Source organism: Bactrocera neohumeralis, chromosome 6 (assembly GCF_024586455.1).
Source record: "Bactrocera neohumeralis isolate Rockhampton chromosome 6, APGP_CSIRO_Bneo_wtdbg2-racon-allhic-juicebox.fasta_v2, whole genome shotgun sequence".
Classification (NCBI taxonomy): domain Eukaryota; kingdom Metazoa; phylum Arthropoda; class Insecta; order Diptera; family Tephritidae; genus Bactrocera; species Bactrocera neohumeralis.
In genome coordinates this window covers 57,209,526-57,229,424 of record NC_065923.1, presented here as the reverse complement: position 1 = coordinate 57,229,424, position 19,899 = coordinate 57,209,526, and the positions used below count along the sequence as shown (strand labels likewise).

The 19,899-nt window shown below is 37.5% G+C and overlaps 3 protein-coding genes and 1 long non-coding RNA gene across 11 annotated transcripts in view; 3 read left to right on the top strand and 1 right to left on the bottom strand.

Moving 5' to 3' along the window:
- The first annotated feature begins 1,697 nt into the window (after window positions 1-1,697).
- Window positions 1,698-6,014, top strand: LOC126762307 (uncharacterized). 2 transcript variants are annotated; one of them, XM_050478997.1, is made up of 7 exons: window positions 1,698-1,835; window positions 1,935-2,108; window positions 2,167-2,725; window positions 2,782-3,026; window positions 3,138-3,315; window positions 3,376-3,779; window positions 5,671-6,014. In XM_050478997.1, exons 1-7 carry the CDS (start codon window positions 1,770-1,772, stop codon window positions 5,776-5,778), a joined length of 1,734 nt encoding a protein of 577 aa, XP_050334954.1. In that variant the 5' UTR covers window positions 1,698-1,769; the 3' UTR covers window positions 5,779-6,014. The 2 variants fall into 2 exon arrangements, with proteins under 2 accessions (XP_050334954.1, XP_050334953.1); XM_050478996.1 differs by lacking the exon at window positions 1,698-1,835 and having other exon boundaries at window positions 1,859-2,108.
- Window positions 6,015-6,661: 647 nt separating this feature from the next.
- Window positions 6,662-8,038, top strand: LOC126762358 (phosducin-like protein). Its single transcript, XM_050479070.1, has one exon. The coding sequence runs from the start codon at window positions 6,787-6,789 to the stop codon at window positions 7,621-7,623; it is 837 nt and encodes a 278-aa protein (XP_050335027.1). The 5' UTR covers window positions 6,662-6,786; the 3' UTR covers window positions 7,624-8,038.
- A 696-nt stretch (window positions 8,039-8,734) lies between these two features.
- Window positions 8,735-12,592, top strand: LOC126762393 (uncharacterized). The gene is made up of 2 exons (XR_007667449.1): window positions 8,735-9,850; window positions 11,611-12,592. It is a non-coding gene; the product is annotated as an uncharacterized LOC126762393 (long non-coding RNA).
- A 6-nt stretch (window positions 12,593-12,598) lies between these two features.
- Window positions 12,599-19,899, bottom strand: part of LOC126762273 (rho GTPase-activating protein 20) — a 54,174-nt gene continuing 46,873 nt past the window's right edge. For 3 of the 7 annotated variants that reach the window (XM_050478910.1, XM_050478911.1, XM_050478913.1), the window contains one exon: window positions 15,825-19,556. In XM_050478910.1, the coding sequence (XP_050334867.1) occupies window positions 17,769-19,556 (1,788 nt within the window). In that variant the 3' untranslated portion in view covers window positions 15,825-17,768. Of the gene's footprint in view, window positions 15,573-15,824; window positions 19,557-19,899 lie in introns of those variants that run through there. The other 4 variants (XM_050478914.1, XM_050478916.1, XM_050478915.1 and 1 more) reach the window with 4 other exon arrangements.

Below are 19,899 nucleotides of genomic sequence, written 5' to 3'. Positions count from 1 at the left end.
AAAAATTCAATTGATCGCAGTTATTATTCAATACATCGCGTTCAATTTTCAATTGATGGCGTTCATTCCTTAATGAAGCCACAATTTCGACAATGCGATTTTGCACAATATCTTGCTCCCCTCGTAAATTGTCAAACAAATTTTCATCCTCTGCCATTAAGAAATCAAATAAGTTTTTGCAGTGAAAGCAAGAAACAAAAAACTGAAATTAGGAAATGAACGAATAAAACAATTAAAATAGTGAAAAACATTTAAGCTAAACTAAATCTAAAATGATAATAATGTGCAATAATAATTCTATATTTTATATTACAAAGTTCTCAAAACTTCAGGGTAAACAATATTTTGCGTAAGCACCTTTTTATCATTAGGTATCCTTAACAGTATTCCAACTATAACAAGTATATGCCCTTTGCTTTGCTCTGCCTCGCATTCTCATCCAATTCACTTGCTTCTTATTTAAGTTTCGGATTAACAAAACAAATGCATTAATTTTGAGCACCAACTTATGTATGTATGGTCAAAGTATTCAAAAATTAAACTGGTTAGTTATCCACCTCGCTGTTATTCTCGCAAATAATTGTAAGAAAACTGTCCACGTCCATAATCTTCATTAGTTGAAGCTAGCACAACTGACTTCAACACTCTATTTTATAAAATGGGTTCATTAATATCTCAAAAATAGCATGCACTACGTTAGATTCAACACCTAGCAAATTTGCTGGAATTTCATCTAAATCTTTACCAAACTGACTGACATTAGATTCACCATTGCCAATTCTTTTTAGAAATTGATCCAATTCCAACTGTTCAGGGAGTGCTCTCATATTTTGAGTTAACGTTGTATGATTAAACAAGTAAATCTTTCTCATACAATCTCGCTGGTAAAATTTAATATCTCTAATATATCTTATTGATTTATCGCGCTTTTTGTAGTTTTTAACAGTACCGTTATACTTGTATGGGAAGTGAGGGGGGTTATCCTCCGATTTCATCCATTTTCACACTGTCGAGAAAAGCCCTTATAAGATTTGTACTCAGCAAATTTGGTTTTTGTAGCTTAAATGGTTTAGGAGATATACACATTAAACTTGTTAGAGGGCGGGGCTGCGCCCACTTTTTCAAAACTATTTTGCCACAGGTGCCCCTTGCTACTGCAAATATCTGTAGTAAATTCCAGCTTTTATCTTAAATTAGTGCTTAGTTATGGCATTTTATATGTGTTCGGTTAATGCGAACTCGAAATTTTTTTTGTACTAAAGAACCCACATACCAAGTCATCATCAAGTCATCAAGATATCTCAAATTTTGCTCAAGTTACAGCTTGCACGGACTGACGGACGGACAGACAGACAGTCAACCAGATTTCAACTTTGCTCGTCATTCTGATCATTTATATATACTTGTATTATATATTTATATATATGTATATAACCATGTATCTATATCGCATAGTTTTAGGCGATACATTCAACCGTTAGGTGAACAAAACTATAATACTCAAGGGATCAAGGGAAACAAACGTGTATTTGGAAGGGCTCGAAGCTTCACACTGTCGAACTGTTACTGTAGGACCAGTGTTGTAGGAATATAACTTTATTTTCATTCAACAAAACTTTATTTTATTTTTTCAGCCTATGTGTATCTAGTATTATGTCTAAATACTTAATAAATTGTTATCATTCGCTTGGCAACGAGCAAAGTTTTTACTACAAACAAAATTAGTTTTGAAATTGAGGGAAACAGTTAGTTAGTCATTTGAATCAGCAATGAATACAACAAGCAGGACTGGCTTGGTACCAGCTAGAAAGAGAAACTTCGTAATAAAAGAAAAGGTAAATGAGAAAAATTTCGGTAATATGGCAGGTATTTCTATTCAACCGCCGAATTGCTCGTCATTGTATTCATATAAAATGTATCGTTTAATCAAAAAGCGGAAGAAATCTACAGAAGCTTTACCACTCAAATTTGAAGCTTCCCCTGTAGTTCTATCACTACGACCACTGGGTGGACTGTATAATCCTTTTGCCAAGGGCTGTTCGGTACTATGTAACCATCCAGCGCCACCAGATTTAAAAAATATAATAAGTCAAATGAAAACGTCACTGGTAAGCTGTGTCTTGCTTTTATGTATCTCAAGTCGGATAACTGTTATTCATATTTCAGATAGTGGATGGCAAAAGTGTGCAGCTCCAGAAAGATAAAAACGTTGCGACATCACTCCATGATACCGACAACATACCGGAAGACCTCTTTCGACGTTACACGGACACAGACTCACGTCCGCTGACACCAACTCCGACAGTTACCAGTGTGCATACTAGAAACAGCACAAGTTCATTCTTGAACAATAGACGCTGTATAACACCTGAGTTGGGTAAAAATGAGATAATCAAGAGGAAAAAGATTATATTGGATTTGCGAAGAACGCACTCTCAAGAAACGCTTTATTGGAAACCCTCATCAGATATGTCACAAAGCAACACCGACACCGGTGGGCTTAAGCCGAAAAGTGCCGGTGCAAATGAGGAGCGCAAAAGCAAGCACTTACGTGGCGAAGAACTGCGGCCTAATACCTCTTTGGGTAATGTCCAAGTTGGTGATGGGGTAAAAGATATGGAAAGCGTGGACATAAAGAAAGTAAAAACTTGTATTAATGAGCAACATATAGATGACGAGGACATACGGCGTGGCAAGAAGAGAAAAAAGTTAAAACCCACTACAAGTTTGTTATATTTAGGATTTTGTAAAGAAAACGCTTAATTAAGTACTTATTTTTAGCTACTACAGCTACATTTCACCTTAGCGAAGATCCTGAAACACAAGTTGCTGCGCTCGGTCCGGACTCACTGAACCCGAGCACACGTCCAAGTCTTATACCCAATGCGGCGAGTTTGCTGCCAAGCAAAGAAAAACGCGAGAGTGAACCAATACTTTTGAAAGGCAGTTTTCTAACGGACGAAGCTTTTCAAGCATTAAAAACGGAACTGGATATCGATGTTATCGAAAACACTTTTGGTAAATATGTAAGTCTTAGGGAAGTAGAGATTTAATTATTGCTTTACGTGAGGCTTTTAAATATTTACCAGTAGAGATTTAATTATTGAAGATGTTTATAATTTCTTCCCTAAACTCAGTTGAATCGCGCTTTACGTGAGGCTTTTAAATATTTACCAGAGAAGAAACCAAAACCAAACAAGAGAGCTGTTGAGAAATATGAAAATCCTGCATTCACTTTCAAAGCCAAATTGCCACGGAAGCTTTCAAAGTCAGCAATAAGATTTGATGTACCGTTAGATCCAAAATTACTAAGAGGTTCGCATCTATACATTACATGTCAACAAAACATATGGTTAACTGAGCACTCATTTTCAGATATGACAGTTTTAGGCTATCTAGGCAAATATGTGTGGGTCTCTGACCAACGAAAGCAGCTCTTCAAAAGAGTTTTCCTGCAATATTTGCCGACAGAAATAATTGAACATGATGAAACAACAGACAATATGGTAAAGAATGATGGCAATGCCGAAGACGACTCTTATCAGGTGCTAAACGAGTACGTAGAACGTAAAATACCACTTAGTTGCTTTCCGAAAGCATTAGAAGACGTTCTAGAATTTTATGGCACCGAGCAAAATATATCGAAAATATTACATTTAATAGAATATGAAAATGAAGAATCTTCTAAGGAAATTGATTTTCGTACTTGGTGTGGCGTTGTCTCGTTTGCAGAACGGTTGGCGATGGAAAATCCCAATGGGTCGGACTCATGTGATGAGGTATTTATTTATTATTTATTTCTTACTATAATTGCATAAAAAACTTGTGAAAATAACAGAAGACTCTCGGTGTTTTAAAATGGGTTTATTCTCAATCAGCAGCTTAGAGCAATAAATTCGCAAAAAACAGTTCGAGCCAATGGATTTAAATTTCTCAAAAATTATTTTGTTACGGTGATGATAAGCTCTGTTATTGAGAATGAACCTGGAGGAACATCTAGTTGTTGTTTGGAGATTTAGTGGACTGAGATATACGTGGAAGAGCATATAGACTAGAGCGGGTCGATTTACAGGGCATAAAAAAAACAGCAAAATCGCGCATTAAAAATCGCTGTGTCCATACCGGTTTTAGTCCCGAAGATCTCTTAGACAATGTTGGTCAGAACGAACGGTAGAATAATTCCCGCATATGCGATTTTATAGAAAAAAACCGACTCGGTCAAGTATAGACTCGCTTTTAAGTACCCAAATTAGCTTTTGCTACTGAGGTACCTGGCGATAGGTATAAAACGCTAGGGGTAGAGATCCCCGAATCAAAAAACTCAACATTGATATCGACAACGTAAAGAAGCGGACCAAACGTCGCTGGGAGACGAGCCTGCTACCACTAGCGGGCACAACGATTCTTCAAGCTGTGTTGCCAGCAGCCACATCTCTACTGCAACGGAAGCAGGTTGTAGTGCTACTGCAAAGCCAGCTCTACAGCGCACGGGTGCCACAATCTATTAACACTCGAACCAAGAAAATGCTGCGAGTATAAACGCGGAACAGGAAAAAGAACTTCCTCACTTTCATGAGTAGGTGACCGAACTCTGATAACAAGAAAGGCCCCGATAGAAGGCAAGCAAGGATATGCAACCGACTCGAGGCTGGCGGTTACATCCAGTAGAAAGAAGTGGGCGTTAATGCTAACGCCCATCATATATTTTGGTCATCTCCGACATTATTCAGAGAGATGAGTCCCTACTCAATTTTATTTTACATAGGAGTCTAGTGACAGCTTATCGAGGTGAGGAACCGAAAGCCAATGGAACGGGTTCAGGTGCTCGCTGCACTCTGCATAATGGAAGCTCTACGAACCACTCCAATGGCGGTTCTTAAACTAATGCTAATGCTGCGCGACAAATCGGCGGGCACCTACTGGCTGTATGAGAATTTACCTACGGAATCTTTAAAACCGGGGGGGCAATTGCGGTTTGGCAAGCAGCGATAGCATGCTCCCAATTTCCAATTGGCTTAAAAATGGAGGACGGAATTGGTAACGGAAATTCTGCCCAGAGTTAGGCATAAGGCAGCCTTTTAACCTGTCGGACCACTGCACTATATTTCAAGCAGATGTCTTTGATATTGGGAAAGCCGCGGGGCTAGCCTATAATGAGTCAATAGACAACTCCGCAGTTAATATCTACAATGGCAGCCAATCAGCAGTCAAGGCAGAAACCTCTACAGTTTTGTAAGGAACAAGCGACTTCACTTCTAATGGGTGCCATGTCACAAAGGCAGCGATAGCAATGAGATGGTTGACGGGGTAACAACTGGAGAAAATATCAAAAGCATCGCACCAGGGAAACAATGGAGCATCTCTTGTGTCCTTGTTTCGCCTTCGTAATGCAATTCTTAAAACATTTTGGGGGGCCCCGTGAGACACTGGACGATGTATCGATAGTGAAACCGCAGACCTTATTGAAATTCGCGTCAAGCGATAGCATCTTGAAGAATGACTACTTCTCAGTAGTGTGTAGTTGTTTTTGATAGGTATTATATTTATTTTGACTTAACTAAATTTATGGAACGTGCACAGCAATGCCATTTAAAACTTTACAATTTAACTGAATTATGGAAATGTAATATTTGAACTATTTTGTTATATTGATGCGTATATCTTTTACAGTTGGAAAAGGCGGACTTCGGTAGCTTAGAAGAAAGGTTACCAAATTTTTCTATTCCAGAAAAGCTATTGGAAATCTTCAGAATAATTCGATCAACACATAATGTATAACGTACGCGAGAGAACAATATGGAATCATTTCTCATGAATTTTAATTAAAAGTGAATTAACTCCATAGTGTAAATATTTTTATAAACTCAACATTCTTACATGTACACAATTGAAGCACACAACTTATATTACAAAATTGCAATAACTATGTAAGTACATACATATGTATGTATGTTTCTCGTATTATATAAATAAAAGCAATAATACTAAAGCCTCACCACTTTAAACCACTGATATCATTCGACTTTTTAATTTCCTAATTTTCCTTTTGTGTTTTGGTTTAGGTTTTAAACACACATATTTTTGAAATTTTTATTTCACTAAATTAAGTTAACTACGTAACAGTGACATAAGGGGCGGTGCCGATTGGAAACCATGCGACGTTCATAGAACCCGTATCTATAAAGAGGCCCGGATAGCGATCACTTTTGTTGATATTGCTATGGAGTGCTGTACAAGTGTGAAAAATGGATGTGCCAAGCAGCAGTCGACATTTTTGTTCGTTGTTTCAGTATACGAAATATCTATCAAAGCGAGAAAAGTTGAATGTGAATGGGTCTTAATGCTGATTTATAGCATTAACAGACGGCAGCGTTAATCCGGATTAAGTATGCAGTTAATCGGGATTAACGCTGCCGTCTGTCAAGGCTATTAGACATTGATTGCGCTTTATTTTGCGTTTTTTCTAAAGTTTACATTGTGTATAAGACTTAACAATCATTATATTAGTCATAATAGAAGTGATTCATAAATACAGTTACACATAACATAGCAAATTATTGAAACGAAAATAGAGTCAAGTATTGCTCTTTTTGACATTTTGCATGGTAAACGAAAACTAAGAAACACCCTGTGCAGAACTATTTTGTGGTTCAGGTTTCACAGCTGATTTACTTAATGCAGTAGTATTGAATTAGAGAAAAAGATATATACCAATAGATACAGTAATTAAATTTAGAGATATCAAATTATTGTTATAAATAAAAATAATAAAATAACAAAATAAAAATGGCAACATTAGAAGATAAATTAATGGGAGAAAAGCTGGAGTACTATTGCAGCAGTAGCGAAGGTGAAGACAATGGTGATGATGGTGAAAGTAAAGAAGCGCGTTCCAGTGGTAGTAAACAAGGGGCCGCAGCCTATATCGATCCTGATATCTGTCCGCCTCCGCCAGGAGAAGGTTATCGTTCGCAAGTTTCCACTAACACTGGACCTAAAGGTGTAGTACAAGATTGGCAACGCTTTAAACAACTACAAGCGGAGAAAAGAGAGGAGTCGGAACGTCAGCGCATCGAATTGGCTAAAAAATTATCCATGACAACGGTCACTGCCAAGGAAGAGGAAGAGCGTAAGCGTCAAGAGGAGATTGATGCTGAATTGGATGAACTCATGAGTGAAAATTTCTTGCAACAATATCAAAAGCAACGTATGGCCGAAATGCTAAGACAGTGCGGTCATATAAAACAATTTGGTAAAGTTATAAATTTAACTACGCACGATGAATTTTTAGATTTTGTGGAGAAAGAAAATAAACATACTACCGTTATAATCCATATTTACGATAAGAGCATAAGCGCTTGCTCGACTTTGAATAGTTGCCTCGAGACACTAGCAACAGAGTATCCGTCTATAAAATTTGGAAAAATATGTAGTTCTGTTGCTGGCATGAGTCGAGATTTTCGTGCAAAGGGTTTACCCGCTCTTCTTGTGTATAAGGCTCAAGCATTAATTGGTAATTTTGTACGCGTTACAGATGACTTATCAGATGATTTCTTTCCATCAGACGTGGAAAGCTTTCTAATAGAAAATGGGATAGTTGTTGACAAGACATTGTATAATTAAAAAACCTTTTTTTTAAATAACTAATTAGAGTCTATATAATTAGAGATGATTTGTAATTAAATCAATGTGGAATCAATATAAATCTTGGCTTCGCAAAATGTAATACTTTTTTTTACTATGTAATACATTTTGAGCGATCTAGATCTAAATTAAAATAAATTAAGCCTACAATGTGTTCCTTTCAAATTTGTACTAAAAATTTAAAAACAGGAGGAACAAAGTTTGAAATACAAATCATTAGCTTAGGTATACTTCAGTGTTTGCATTAACGACCACTAAGCGAGCATACGATTATTTGCTCGAATTAGGTACTTAAGTGTATTTAAGTATTCAACTTTAAGTATTTGTAATGAGAATTTATGTAAAAGATACAGATAATCATTGTAAATGTGCGCATAAAAAATAGAGCAATCAATTACTCGGTTTTGTTGTTGTAGAATAAGTACTGCGGATCCGATTAATTAATTTTCCCGCTTATTTGAAACACCTGATTGGTCCAAAATATAATGCGTACAATAAACGTGTAAATTTTCCCACTTAGGCACACATAACTTCCAGGGTACAGCCTCTTCATCCTGGGATCGACACGGAATGTGGCGATAAAGTTTGCCATCCCTTTCCATGTAATCCGCGTACTTCTCTGGATTTGCGCGAACTTCCTCTACTCGCTTTCGCCACCATTTACACTGTGGAGCCATCGTCGTCGCTTGCCTTAGCGGCTGTCGGGACAGTGCGTCTGCTACTTGGTTGAGTTTCCCTTTACGATACTCGATGTCGAAGGTATGTTGCTGTAATTCTAAAGCCCATCGTGCTATACGACCTGAAGGGCTTTCTATGGAATTCAACCACTTCAATGACATATGATCGGTTATCACCTTAAACCGATATCCTTCTAGGTAGGGTCTCATTTTCCGAATTCCCCAGACTATGGCGAGGCCCTCCTTTTCGGTAGCTGGATAATTTTTCTCCGCCTCATTTAATTTTCGGCTGGCGTAGGCTATTACGGATTTCAGATTCTGTGTCAGACATTCACGATGTTGCAGTCCGTCTGCAACGTGCTAGCAACATCGGCCTTGGAGCTGTGCTGCCACAGAATCTAGAAGGAGGCGAACGCGTAATAGGCTACGCCAGCCGAAAATTAAATGAGGCGGAGAAAAGTTATTCAGCTACCGAAAAGGAGTCCCTGCTCGGACACCAATTGTAACGAAGCTTTTTTCTCCCCTGCTTCTTACAAGTATAAATTGCTGAGGTATACCCGCCGTGTCCAGGGTTCGTAACAATAAATTTGTAAATATTGGGGCTCTTCTGCGAATCGTACTTTATTTCATTCAACTTATATTAATATATAATATATATTAATCTATGTTACAAAATTGTCTCCTGCGTTGTACTGTCGTCGCCCGAGGACGATGCTGTCAAGGTAACGGTTCTGTGTGGCCCGTTAGGGCAATACCGTTTCCCGCTCTGTTGCGCGCCTGGGTGCTAGACGACTTGCTGCTCTGTACCACGACGATCACACTCGGCTACTTCTGCCGGCGCTCGCGTTGGCTTCGCTGACACTATCCTTTGGCGTCAATACGCTGTCCTGGTATACACGTTGACGCTCGCGTCGTTGGAGGATGGAGTCATGTGTAGAAGTTCACGCAAGTGAGGAAAGTTCTCTGATCGCCATTCACTTGGCAGTGGCCAGAAACGATTATTTTACACATGGCTCAAGCAACTCACTACTTCCGGTCTTTGACCAAGTATCCTCTGGGTAGCCTAAGAACATCCGTTCGAAGGCGAGCTAATGTGAGAAGGCGAAACATCCCCTACATAGGGTTGTGCGCTGGGTTTGGGACCCGCCACGTAAAAAAACACCCCCAATGAAAGGAAGCAACAAGCCTCGGATGAGAGACCCCCCTTTTGATGACGACCATGGCAAAAGAAATAAGGACTACGATTTGAGGGCATGCACCTGGAATGTCGGGACCCTTAATTGGGAAGGTGCCGCTGTCCAGCTGGTTGATGTCCTCGCGAAAATAAAGGCAGACATCTTCGCCGTCCAAGAAATGCGATGGACGGGACAAGGACAGAGACGAGTAGGTCCTTGTGACATTTACTACAGTGGCCATATAAAGGAGCGCAAGTTTGGTGTTGGATTCGTGGTGGGAGAGAGACTCCGTCGCCGAGTACTATCATTCACTCCGGTGAATGAACGTCTAGCCCCAATCCGCATCAAAGCGAGGTTCTTCAACATGTCGATGTCAAAATCGTGTTTGGCGACTTTAACGCCAAGGTGGGCAAAGAAGGTATCTTTGGCACTACGGTCGGTAAACTCAGTCTCCACGACGAAACTTCCCCAAATGGATTGAGGCTGATTGACTTCGCCGGGGCCCGAAATATGGTTATCTGTAGTACTAGATTCCAGCATAAAAAAATTCATCAAGCTACCTGGCTGTCTCCGAATCGAAAAACTACCAACCAGATCGATCATGTTGTGATAGACGGAAGACACGTCTCCAGTGTTTTAGATGTGCGTGCGCTCCGAGGTCCCAATATCGACTCGGACCACTATCTTGTTGCAGCCAAGATTCGCACCCGCCTCTGTGCACCAAAAAACGCACGCCAACAAGAGAAGCTGCAATCACAACAGACAGCCGAACGATTTTCTACTCGGGTTGCACTCCTGCTCTCTGAGAGCAACAACTCAGTATAAGGGAACTGTGGGACGGCATTTCAAATTCCTTACGTACAGCTGCAACCGAAGCCATTGGTTTTCGGAAAGTGCAAAAGAACAGCTGGTACGCCGAGGAGTGCTGTGTCGCAGCGGAGAGAAAACAAGCTGCCTACCTCGCAACGTTACGATCAACCACAACACGTGCGGGATGGGATAGATACCGAGAGTTGAAGAGGGAAGCGAGACACATTTGTAGACAGAAGAAGAAAGAGGCCGAAATGCGTGAGTACGAAGAGCTTGATAAGCTGGCCGACAGGGGTAATGCTCGAAAATTCTACGAAAAAATGCGGCGGCTTACAGAAGGTTTCAAGACCGGAGCATACTCTTGTAGAACTCCCAAAGGTGATCTAGTGACCGATGCCCAGAGCATACTTAAATTATGGAGGGAACACTTCTCCAGCCTGCTGAATGGCAGTGAACGCACAACGCCAGGAGAAGGCGAACCCGATTCTCCAATCGATGACGATGGAGCAGACGTTGCATTGCCCGACCATGAAGAAGTTCGAATAGCAATTGCCCGCCTGAAGAACAACAAAGCGGCAGGGGCCGACGGATTGTCGGCCGAGCTATTCAAACACGGCGGCGAAGAACTGATAAGGAGCATGCCTCAGCTTCTTTGTAAAATATGGTCGGACGAAAGTATGCCCAACGATTGGAATTTAAGTGTGCTATGCCCAATCCATAAAAAAGGAGACTCCACAATCTGCGCCAACTACCGTGGGATTAGCCTCCTCAACATCGCATGTAAGGTTCTATCGAGCGTATGAAAGATTAAAGCCCACCGTCAACAAACTGATTGGACCTTATCAGTGTGGCTTCAGACCTGGAAAATCAACAACCGACCAGATATTCACCATGCGCCAAATCTTGGAAAAGACCCGTGAAAGAAGAATCGACACACACCACCTCTTCGTCGATTGCAAAGCTGCTTTCGACAGCACGAAAAGGAGCTGCCTTTATGCCGCGATGTCTGAATTTGGTATCCCCGCAAAACTAATACGGCTGTGTAAACTGACGTTGAGTAACACCAAAAGCTTCGTCACGATCGGGAAGGACCTCTCCGAGCCGTTCGATATCAAACGAGGTTTCAGACAAGGCGACTCCCTATCGTGCGACTTCTTCAACCTGCTTCTGGAGAAAATAGTTCGAGCTGCAGAACTAAATAGAGAAGGTACCATCTTCTATAACAGTGTACAGTTAGGAACCAGCATTAACACCACCAACAATGTCAGTCTGGAAATCCAACGCAGGATTGCTCTTGCCAACAGGTGCTACTTCGGACTGAGTAGGCAATTGAAAAGTAAAGTTCCCGTCCTGCTGTATAGTGCAGAGGCTTGGGCGATGACAACAACCGATGAGTCGACGTTACGAGTTTTCGAGAGAAAAATTCTGCGAAAGATTTATGGTCCTTTGCGCATTGGCCACGGCGAATATCGCATTCGATGGAACGATGAGCTGTACGAGATATACGCCGACATTGACATAGTTCAGCGAATTAAAAGACAGCGGCTACGCTGGCTAGGTCATGTTGTCCGGATGGATGAAAACACTCCAGCTCTGAAAGTATTCGACGCAGTACCCGCCGGGGGAAGCAGAGGAAGAGGAAGATCTCCACTCCGTTGGAAGGACCAAGTGGAGAAGGACCTGAATTCGCTTGGAATATCCAATTGGCGCCACGTAGCGAAAAGAAGAAACGACTGGCGCGCTGTTGTTAACTCGGCTATAATCGCGTAAGCGGTCTCTACGCCAATTAAGAAGAAGAAGAATTGAAACGGGTAATTGGTTTCTCCGCATAATTGGTTAAAAATATGTGTTATTGAAAAAATATACCTTTAATTTCCCCCAAACAACGGAACAATGGATGAAGTTTTTGGTTAGTGCTGATGTTGAGAAGAAAGCGAAAGAAGATGGTCCTCCGAAGCCTCCGTCAGTTCTCGAAGTTTTAAAATGCATACAAGAACATATTTTTATACAGAAACCAAGTTTTTATGTGAACTAGGAACATGGAATCGCACATTATTTCACGTAGATTGAACAATTTAAAAAAGATTACAGAATTCTCCAAATAACATTCCAAAACTGTAAGCACCGATCTCTAGGTAAATATGGGAATGCAAGTGCTGCATATGTACATAAATACTTACTTGTAAAAGTTCACCCCACACAATTTGGTACTTAAGATTCACGCCACACTGTAGGCATTTTTTATTATTATTAAAAACAATAAAAACCTTGGAGATTAAAAGTAGACCGAAGTTGTTTTTTTATAAATGAGATATTATTAAACATATATATTATCTTTATTATCTATTTTCAGCATTTATTATTACATAACATACATTAACTTATGTGATTGATTTATACCCACAGAAATTCAGTTTTTACTGTTAGGCTTTATAACCTTAAAAGCATATATGTATATTTTTTGATATACAACCGACATACTCGTACATAAATGCTTTCATTCGGAATTTTAGATAAACTGGAAATTACAATTGGTAACGAAGTCCTCCGATATACCAAATACGTAAGTATACTATATAAAAGCGAGTATAAAACGACGTTCATATACACATTTTGAATCTAATAAAAGGTAATGCTTAAATACATAAAAAACAAATTCAATAAATTATTAATGCAAGGTGATTGGGATTGTACATATGCGCATACATATGTATGTAATTGTATATATTTACAAACATTTCATACTAAATCTTAGCATAATATGAACATTTTCAAGTACGTGAATTATTTTATTTGAAAATAAGTAACATTAATTTATGTCTATCATTTTGTTATTATATTACTTAATTGTTTTTTTTATTTTAACTATAAACACTTCACTCTTTTAGCTGCCACAAATTTTAACTTCGATAACTGCAACCTATTACCTCTGCAATAGCTCTTATTTATCTGGCAATTTTTAACCATTAATATTTATTTGCATAAATATGTATTTCCATAGCTAAGAAAATTTATATACAAATTTCATATTTTGAATTGAACTAACATCTTTTGACAATTGTGTGGTTTGGTGGATTTTAAAAACTTATTGAAGGGAATAGGCAATTAATAAATCGTGAAAAATGATATCGGCTTAAAGTCTTTAATAGCTCAAAAGCTCTTTCTTAATGCAGAGTTTCAAGTTAAACTAAATCGTAACCTAATTTGTTTGTATGCGAGAACATGGACAATTACGATAATGCTTTGAATATTAAATACGGGAACCTGGATCGGATTATGGGATTGGACATGAACATTTTATGCTTCTCTGCTGTATTGTTTGGAGGTTCAAGCTCAACAAACACTATTTAATATTAGGTACAAACAAATTGAAAGTAGGTTCGAAAAATATTTGATTTTTCTTTGAAATGTTCGAGTTGGAGGTACATAAATTATTGACCACTTTGTTATTATTTGTTTATTTTCAAAAATTAATTATGTTTATTTACTCTAAACGCCCTATTTTATACAAAAAGAATAAATAAATATATTTCATCAAATTCAAAGCGTAAATAATTTCATATTTTTTACAGTTTCATTTAACCTTTCATTCATTTAACAAGAAACTGGTATGATAATATAGTTTAATATAGTTCGGCAGTAAGTGGCTTAGGATTTTAAACTAATATATTCGATTAATACTGAATTAAACCAACGAATTATAAACCCGTTATAATATACATATGTTATATATGTATATATAATAATGTAAGTAAAATGTCTGTGTATCAATATGCAAGTATGTACATACTATATATGTATAAAGTGAATAGTAGAAGACACCAAACACAAATTCGAATTAATACTTTTACACATATATGTAGATGCACACTTTTGTGCACATCAAGTGTAATATATATTATTATGTGAGCTAACGTATACATACAATCATATAAAGTATTGATATTTTATTTTATCTAGCGAATTTATTCCCAATGATTTTCTAATCAACAAAAAACTATGTATTATGTACTAATATGTTCATTTGTACATGTAAACGAATTGTTGTTTGACACAATGTTATGCTTATATATTTTTTTTAATTCTCCAACGAGTTTATGCTAATAATTATTGCTATCACTAACGTTTTTTTGAAATATTGAACCTATTCTAGTGCACGTATAACATGCAAGTTAAGCTTTTCTGTATTCTTCATACGTCAATTCTTTTCAATAGCCGTCTAGAATTTTCAAATTGCTAACATACATATGTACGTTTTTATGTTGCCTCGAAAAGCCGAACCCATATCTATAAAGTTCACATTGCTATTTTTCGACATAAATGTTTTGTACATTTTGAAATTTATAAATACAGTAAAATATGTACATACATAAACACTTCTACCAAAATATCGAAGGATATCTGATTTTCGTCTTATTAACTATACCAGCATTTTGCGATATGCTGATTATTCCTTACTCCTTATATAGTTGGGGATCCATGCTTATTTACTATTTTCATACACGCGGTGCTTTGAAGGTAATTGTCGAAACGGCCTCTTCCGTTTGAACACCATCACTGCTTGGATTTTGTGTGGATATTCTTTCTTGTTGGCCCGTCGTTGATGTACCTACGACGTTTTCCAAGTTTCGCGTTGTGATTAGCGTTGGCATATTATTAATGAGACTTGTTGTCGCATATACTAAATTGTTGTTGCCGCTTACATCAACGTATGTTGGTTCCGCATTATCGCAGTCTTTCATAGTATCAGTGGTGTCCATTAGCATAGAGTTAAGGTCATTGATATCACCACTTTTGCTGTCGCACACACTTTCTGGAGCAGTTCGTTCACTACCACCATCCATGTTCAAACGCAACTGCGTTCGCTTGCGTTCCAGCGAACTTGTGCAGTCTTCTAACCGATTAAATGGAAATGCTGGTACCAGAATATGTTGACTATCATGCACGGTGCCGATATTGCTGCAGCACTCTGCAATGGAGTTGCGCACTGATGGCGGTGCTGTACCAACCGGCAACATACCGCCAGCAGCACCGACTGTGCCGACATTTGATGTGAGTAGGCTATTGCTATCCGACACGCTATTGCCACTGCCGTTGATTGTATTACTACTGCCGACCTGCTTCTCTCTGTTGCGACGCAATGAAGAACGCATTGGATATTGCCGTGGCACGTTTACCCCGATTAATCGTCGGGTGGATGGACGTCGTGCAGTTGTGGCGGGATATTGAATTGACTCTGCGCTGTTACTCAAACGGATGTTGCCAACTATGTGTGTCCGTTGTAAGCGATAAAAATGGGAGTCGTCCCGTTTTGTATTAATAGTCAATTGGTTGGCGTTGGAAAGGTCGGTGGATTATACACAACAGTTGGGCATTTTTTTTTTTATTTTTTGTTGGAACGGTCATTGCACGGGATATTCGCAAAATAGATAAAAATGGTAAGATAGAAGGTATTAGGATTTAATTTAAAAAGCATGATTACATTTCTTAAAACAATTGTGCATGTTTAATTTCTCCGTTTATTTTTGTTTTTTTTTCTATGCAAGTGTGCATTAGCCAATGTAAGAGGTGTGTATGAGTACAAAAAAAAACTAAAATAGGGTAGAAGTAAATTTTTGGTCAATGTATTAGTTTTTGACTTAAGAAAGTGTGAGGTTAAAACTTTTGAAGCACAAAAACAAGTTAATAAATTCACATCATTAAAAAATTAAACAAAAGTGGAACAAAACAAAGCTTAGTCAAGACGCCATATAAGAAATTTTAAGCTTTTTCGCAGGCTTAACAGCTTATCAGCAGATTCACTAATTACATAACCAATAAAGAATAATAAAAACACAAAACCAAATCAGGTTAAAGTTATAATTTTTATTTTGAAACAGCACACAAACAAATTATGATAATACACATATAAAAATTATACACTATTTTTAGTATTTATTAAATTTAAATTAAAACCTACTTAATGGAACTACATTTTAATGTTATATATTTGAGATATATTATTTACATGGCTATATTTATTACAAACAAATAGGTTATTATAAAAAAAAAACAGAAAAGACTTGGGATTTGAAAGGAAAAAAATTAATATAAAAAAAATAAAAACATAATTAAAATAAATGTACTCTAAAGGGTGTCAGGAGTTTGTTAAGTAATATATTCGCTCTTTCAGCTATTTGTTATAGAAATCCAAATTTTCAGAGAGCATTTTCTCCTATACCGCCAAATGGAAAAAAAAGTTCTAAATACTTATGCTTAATTTTTGTGGTCAAAAGATAGCAAGATTTTGAAATCTCTACTTGGCAATTTATTTTGTGACAAAATTGTCTACTTGAGTCTATACAAGTACAAATTCGCACACTGCATATAAGCCCTGATATGCAGTGTGCGAATTTGTCACATCTAAAAATGCTTATTTGATTGGATGTTAGTTAAATGATTTTATAAAAATAATGTAATTGTACGGATATACATATCTCGCAGAATATTCGAATTTCGAAATTGTATCATTTAATATAAGGACACTTTTATTTTTTTTTTTATTTCCAATTTCAGTGCCTTCACAAAGTTGAGATCAAAGAAAATTTAACTTGCAGATTCTTACAAATATATGGTTCCCAATTAGTATAAAATTTTTTCCTAAAAAAGTAATTTCTAATAATAATAACAAATTTGGCTTCTATTTATAAAGTCGAAATTCTGAAGGGGGTTTTCACGTCTACCTATAATCCGTAATTTATTTCTTTGATTTTATTTTAAAAAGGATTAAATCCTTGTAGTAATCGTTCGTTTTACCGCGACAATAGATGAGGTCTAAATACATGGATCAGGGGTATCGAAAATTTAATATAAGCATTATTGTGAAGTTGAAAATGCTTTTGTCCAAAATCAATAATATGTGGAAGAATAAACGAATCTAATCAAAAGGAAGTTTCTTCCGTCGAATAAGATTATTTAGAAAATATCTAGATTCAAAAATTTGGTCTTTGCTGAAAGGTTTCACTAACATATTTTATGTTATGTTGATTTTGACTTGTTTAGGCAATATAGTGAGTTCTGTTCTTTTTTATCTAAAAATGCAAATATTTAAGATTTGAAACGATACTACGAGCTCCTTATTTTTCGATAATGTTATCAAAAAGGGTGTTTTTTAAAGGGCAGTTATTTACCATTTAAATTATATTTACTTCGTATGAAAATCATATAAAATGTTTAAGGACAATAATAACCAAATACAAAAAAACGACATAAATATTTTACACACAAACATAAATTAACACAGATGTACACAATATACATATTTACATATGTATATAAACTGTAATCTAGTAATACAACCGAAAATGTCGTTAATACCAACATATAATGCATTACATTTGAGTAAAATATATAAAATCGCCTTGTATATGGAAAATAAGCGCTAAAAGGTAAGAGTAGAGCAGTTTAATCACTTAATTTAGCATTAAAATAAAAAGTCCAATACATTAAAAATGACTGTAACGAAATTGTTGCCGCTGTCAGTGCGCGTGTTTCTGCCATTGCCACTGTCACTGCCGTTTCCGCCGTCCGCCGTCGTCATCAACAAACTACTAGCATTTGTCGAGTTCATCGAGTGATATTGCGTCGATGTGGAAGCCAAACGTTGCCGTCGTCTCAGCTGTTGCTGACGGCGTTGAACGCGAGGCGTACTCTGTCTATAGCGAGACGTGTGTATAAAATCGACTTCTTCAGCAGCGGCCAGTGGCAAGCCGCTCGTACCAATCATCTCGCTTGTTGTTGAAACAGGCGCTAGGGAGTTATCCAGCAAACTAGCATTGAAAAATTCTGACGAATCAGAGTATACCTCGCAAGACTCGACACGATTCGTGAGTATAGATGGCTCTGTAACTGTATCGAAATCTGCTCGATTTTGGTCGCTCGGTAGCGAGTATGTTAGATAATTATGATCGAGATCGCTGTTAACCTCAACATCGTCGCTCTTAATTTTATAAAGATCGTGTGTGGAATTACAACGTCTGGCAGAGATTACTTGCTTACGCGGACTATAAAATAGGCGAGATGTGTGCATAGTCGGTTCGGTTACTATTTCCACATCTAAGTCTACATCGCAGTATCGCACGGAATCGGTCGAATGGTAGTGACTGGGCAGCTTTGAACCACGTTTATATACCTGATGTTGGCGTATATGATTCGGTGATTGTGAATGTGTATACAAGTATGAAGGCGAATCAATGTTTCTGATTTGTGAGCTAAAGTGTTGATGATTGCGTTGATGAGGTTCATAATTTGTTGACACTGGTTTTGTAGCTGAATGTGAATATTTAGTGTTAGACAATTTGTAGGTATGTTGGAGATTACTTGCTAACAATGTTTGGTTAGTATTATTAATCTCTATATTATTGTTGTTACAGTTAGCATTCTCTATATAGATAGTTTCACTGTTATTGTTAGTATTGTAGTTGTAGTTGTGACTGATATCAATAGAAAATTTGGCAGAAGTAGAAATTGAATTTGTTTGCAAACTTAAAGTAGTAGTTGTTGTTGTAGAAGTAGAATTAAAAGTGGTTGCAATAGAATTTGTTGTGAAAGTAGATGCATTAGTGGTATCATTCGAATCATACAAATAATAATTGTTAGAAGATTTATGTGAGGTAACATAGCTACCGATATTTGTTGTTGTCGTATTCGGATCCAAATACATGCGACGGCCGGAGCTATTAGACGCAATCGCATACGCCGATGATGTTGGCTCCATTACGCGAAGCTCAGATGATTGTGAGTGTACGTTGGACGTATCAACTTGTAAATGCTGCTTACATTGATATGTTGGTGGACCATAGTCATAAGCATTACAGCTGTCATCCGTATCCATATGCTCTGTTTGCATTACCTGTTGAGAATTGGTATTCATTCTTTGTTGCTGTTGCAGCCGTTTCTTGTAATACAAATAGAGCGCATTGGCATTATGGCCACCACTATTGCTAACTATTAAATTGTGTACATTGTCATCCTCGTCGTTATCAAATCCGCTACAATGTGCGCGCATGTCGCGTGTGCTACCGCCTCCAAGATAGCCATGTGTTTGAAAGTGTGGGTGCTGCTGCTGCTGTAACTGTAGCTGCTGCTTTTGAACAGCAGCCAAACAACAGTTGCTGCATGTGGTTGGCAAATTCAATGCCAATTCACTATCTCTAGGACCCAAAAACCATTCTGAACGAGTGCGCATGCGTGCTGTTTGGCGCTCATGGACCTTCATTTGTGATTTTTTTATTTTCAAATAAATTTATGTACATGTATCGAAGAAATAAGTTGTTTTGGTGATATTAAATATATAATAGACATATAATATATATTGTTTTAAAGTTGCAAATTTGTTGGTGTTCGTAAAGATTGTTGGTTGGTGAACGGTAAACGTGTGTAGCATGACATACAAATAACAATATTTCGTTTTTTTTATAAAAGTGGGGCACAAGACGTTGTCAATGATGTGAAACAAAGTATTCCATTTCCAAGTCGTGATATATCCAATTTGCATTATGATCCAGTTATTGTTGTTGTAGTACGGATATAAAGGGTTTTTGTCGGGAGAAAAA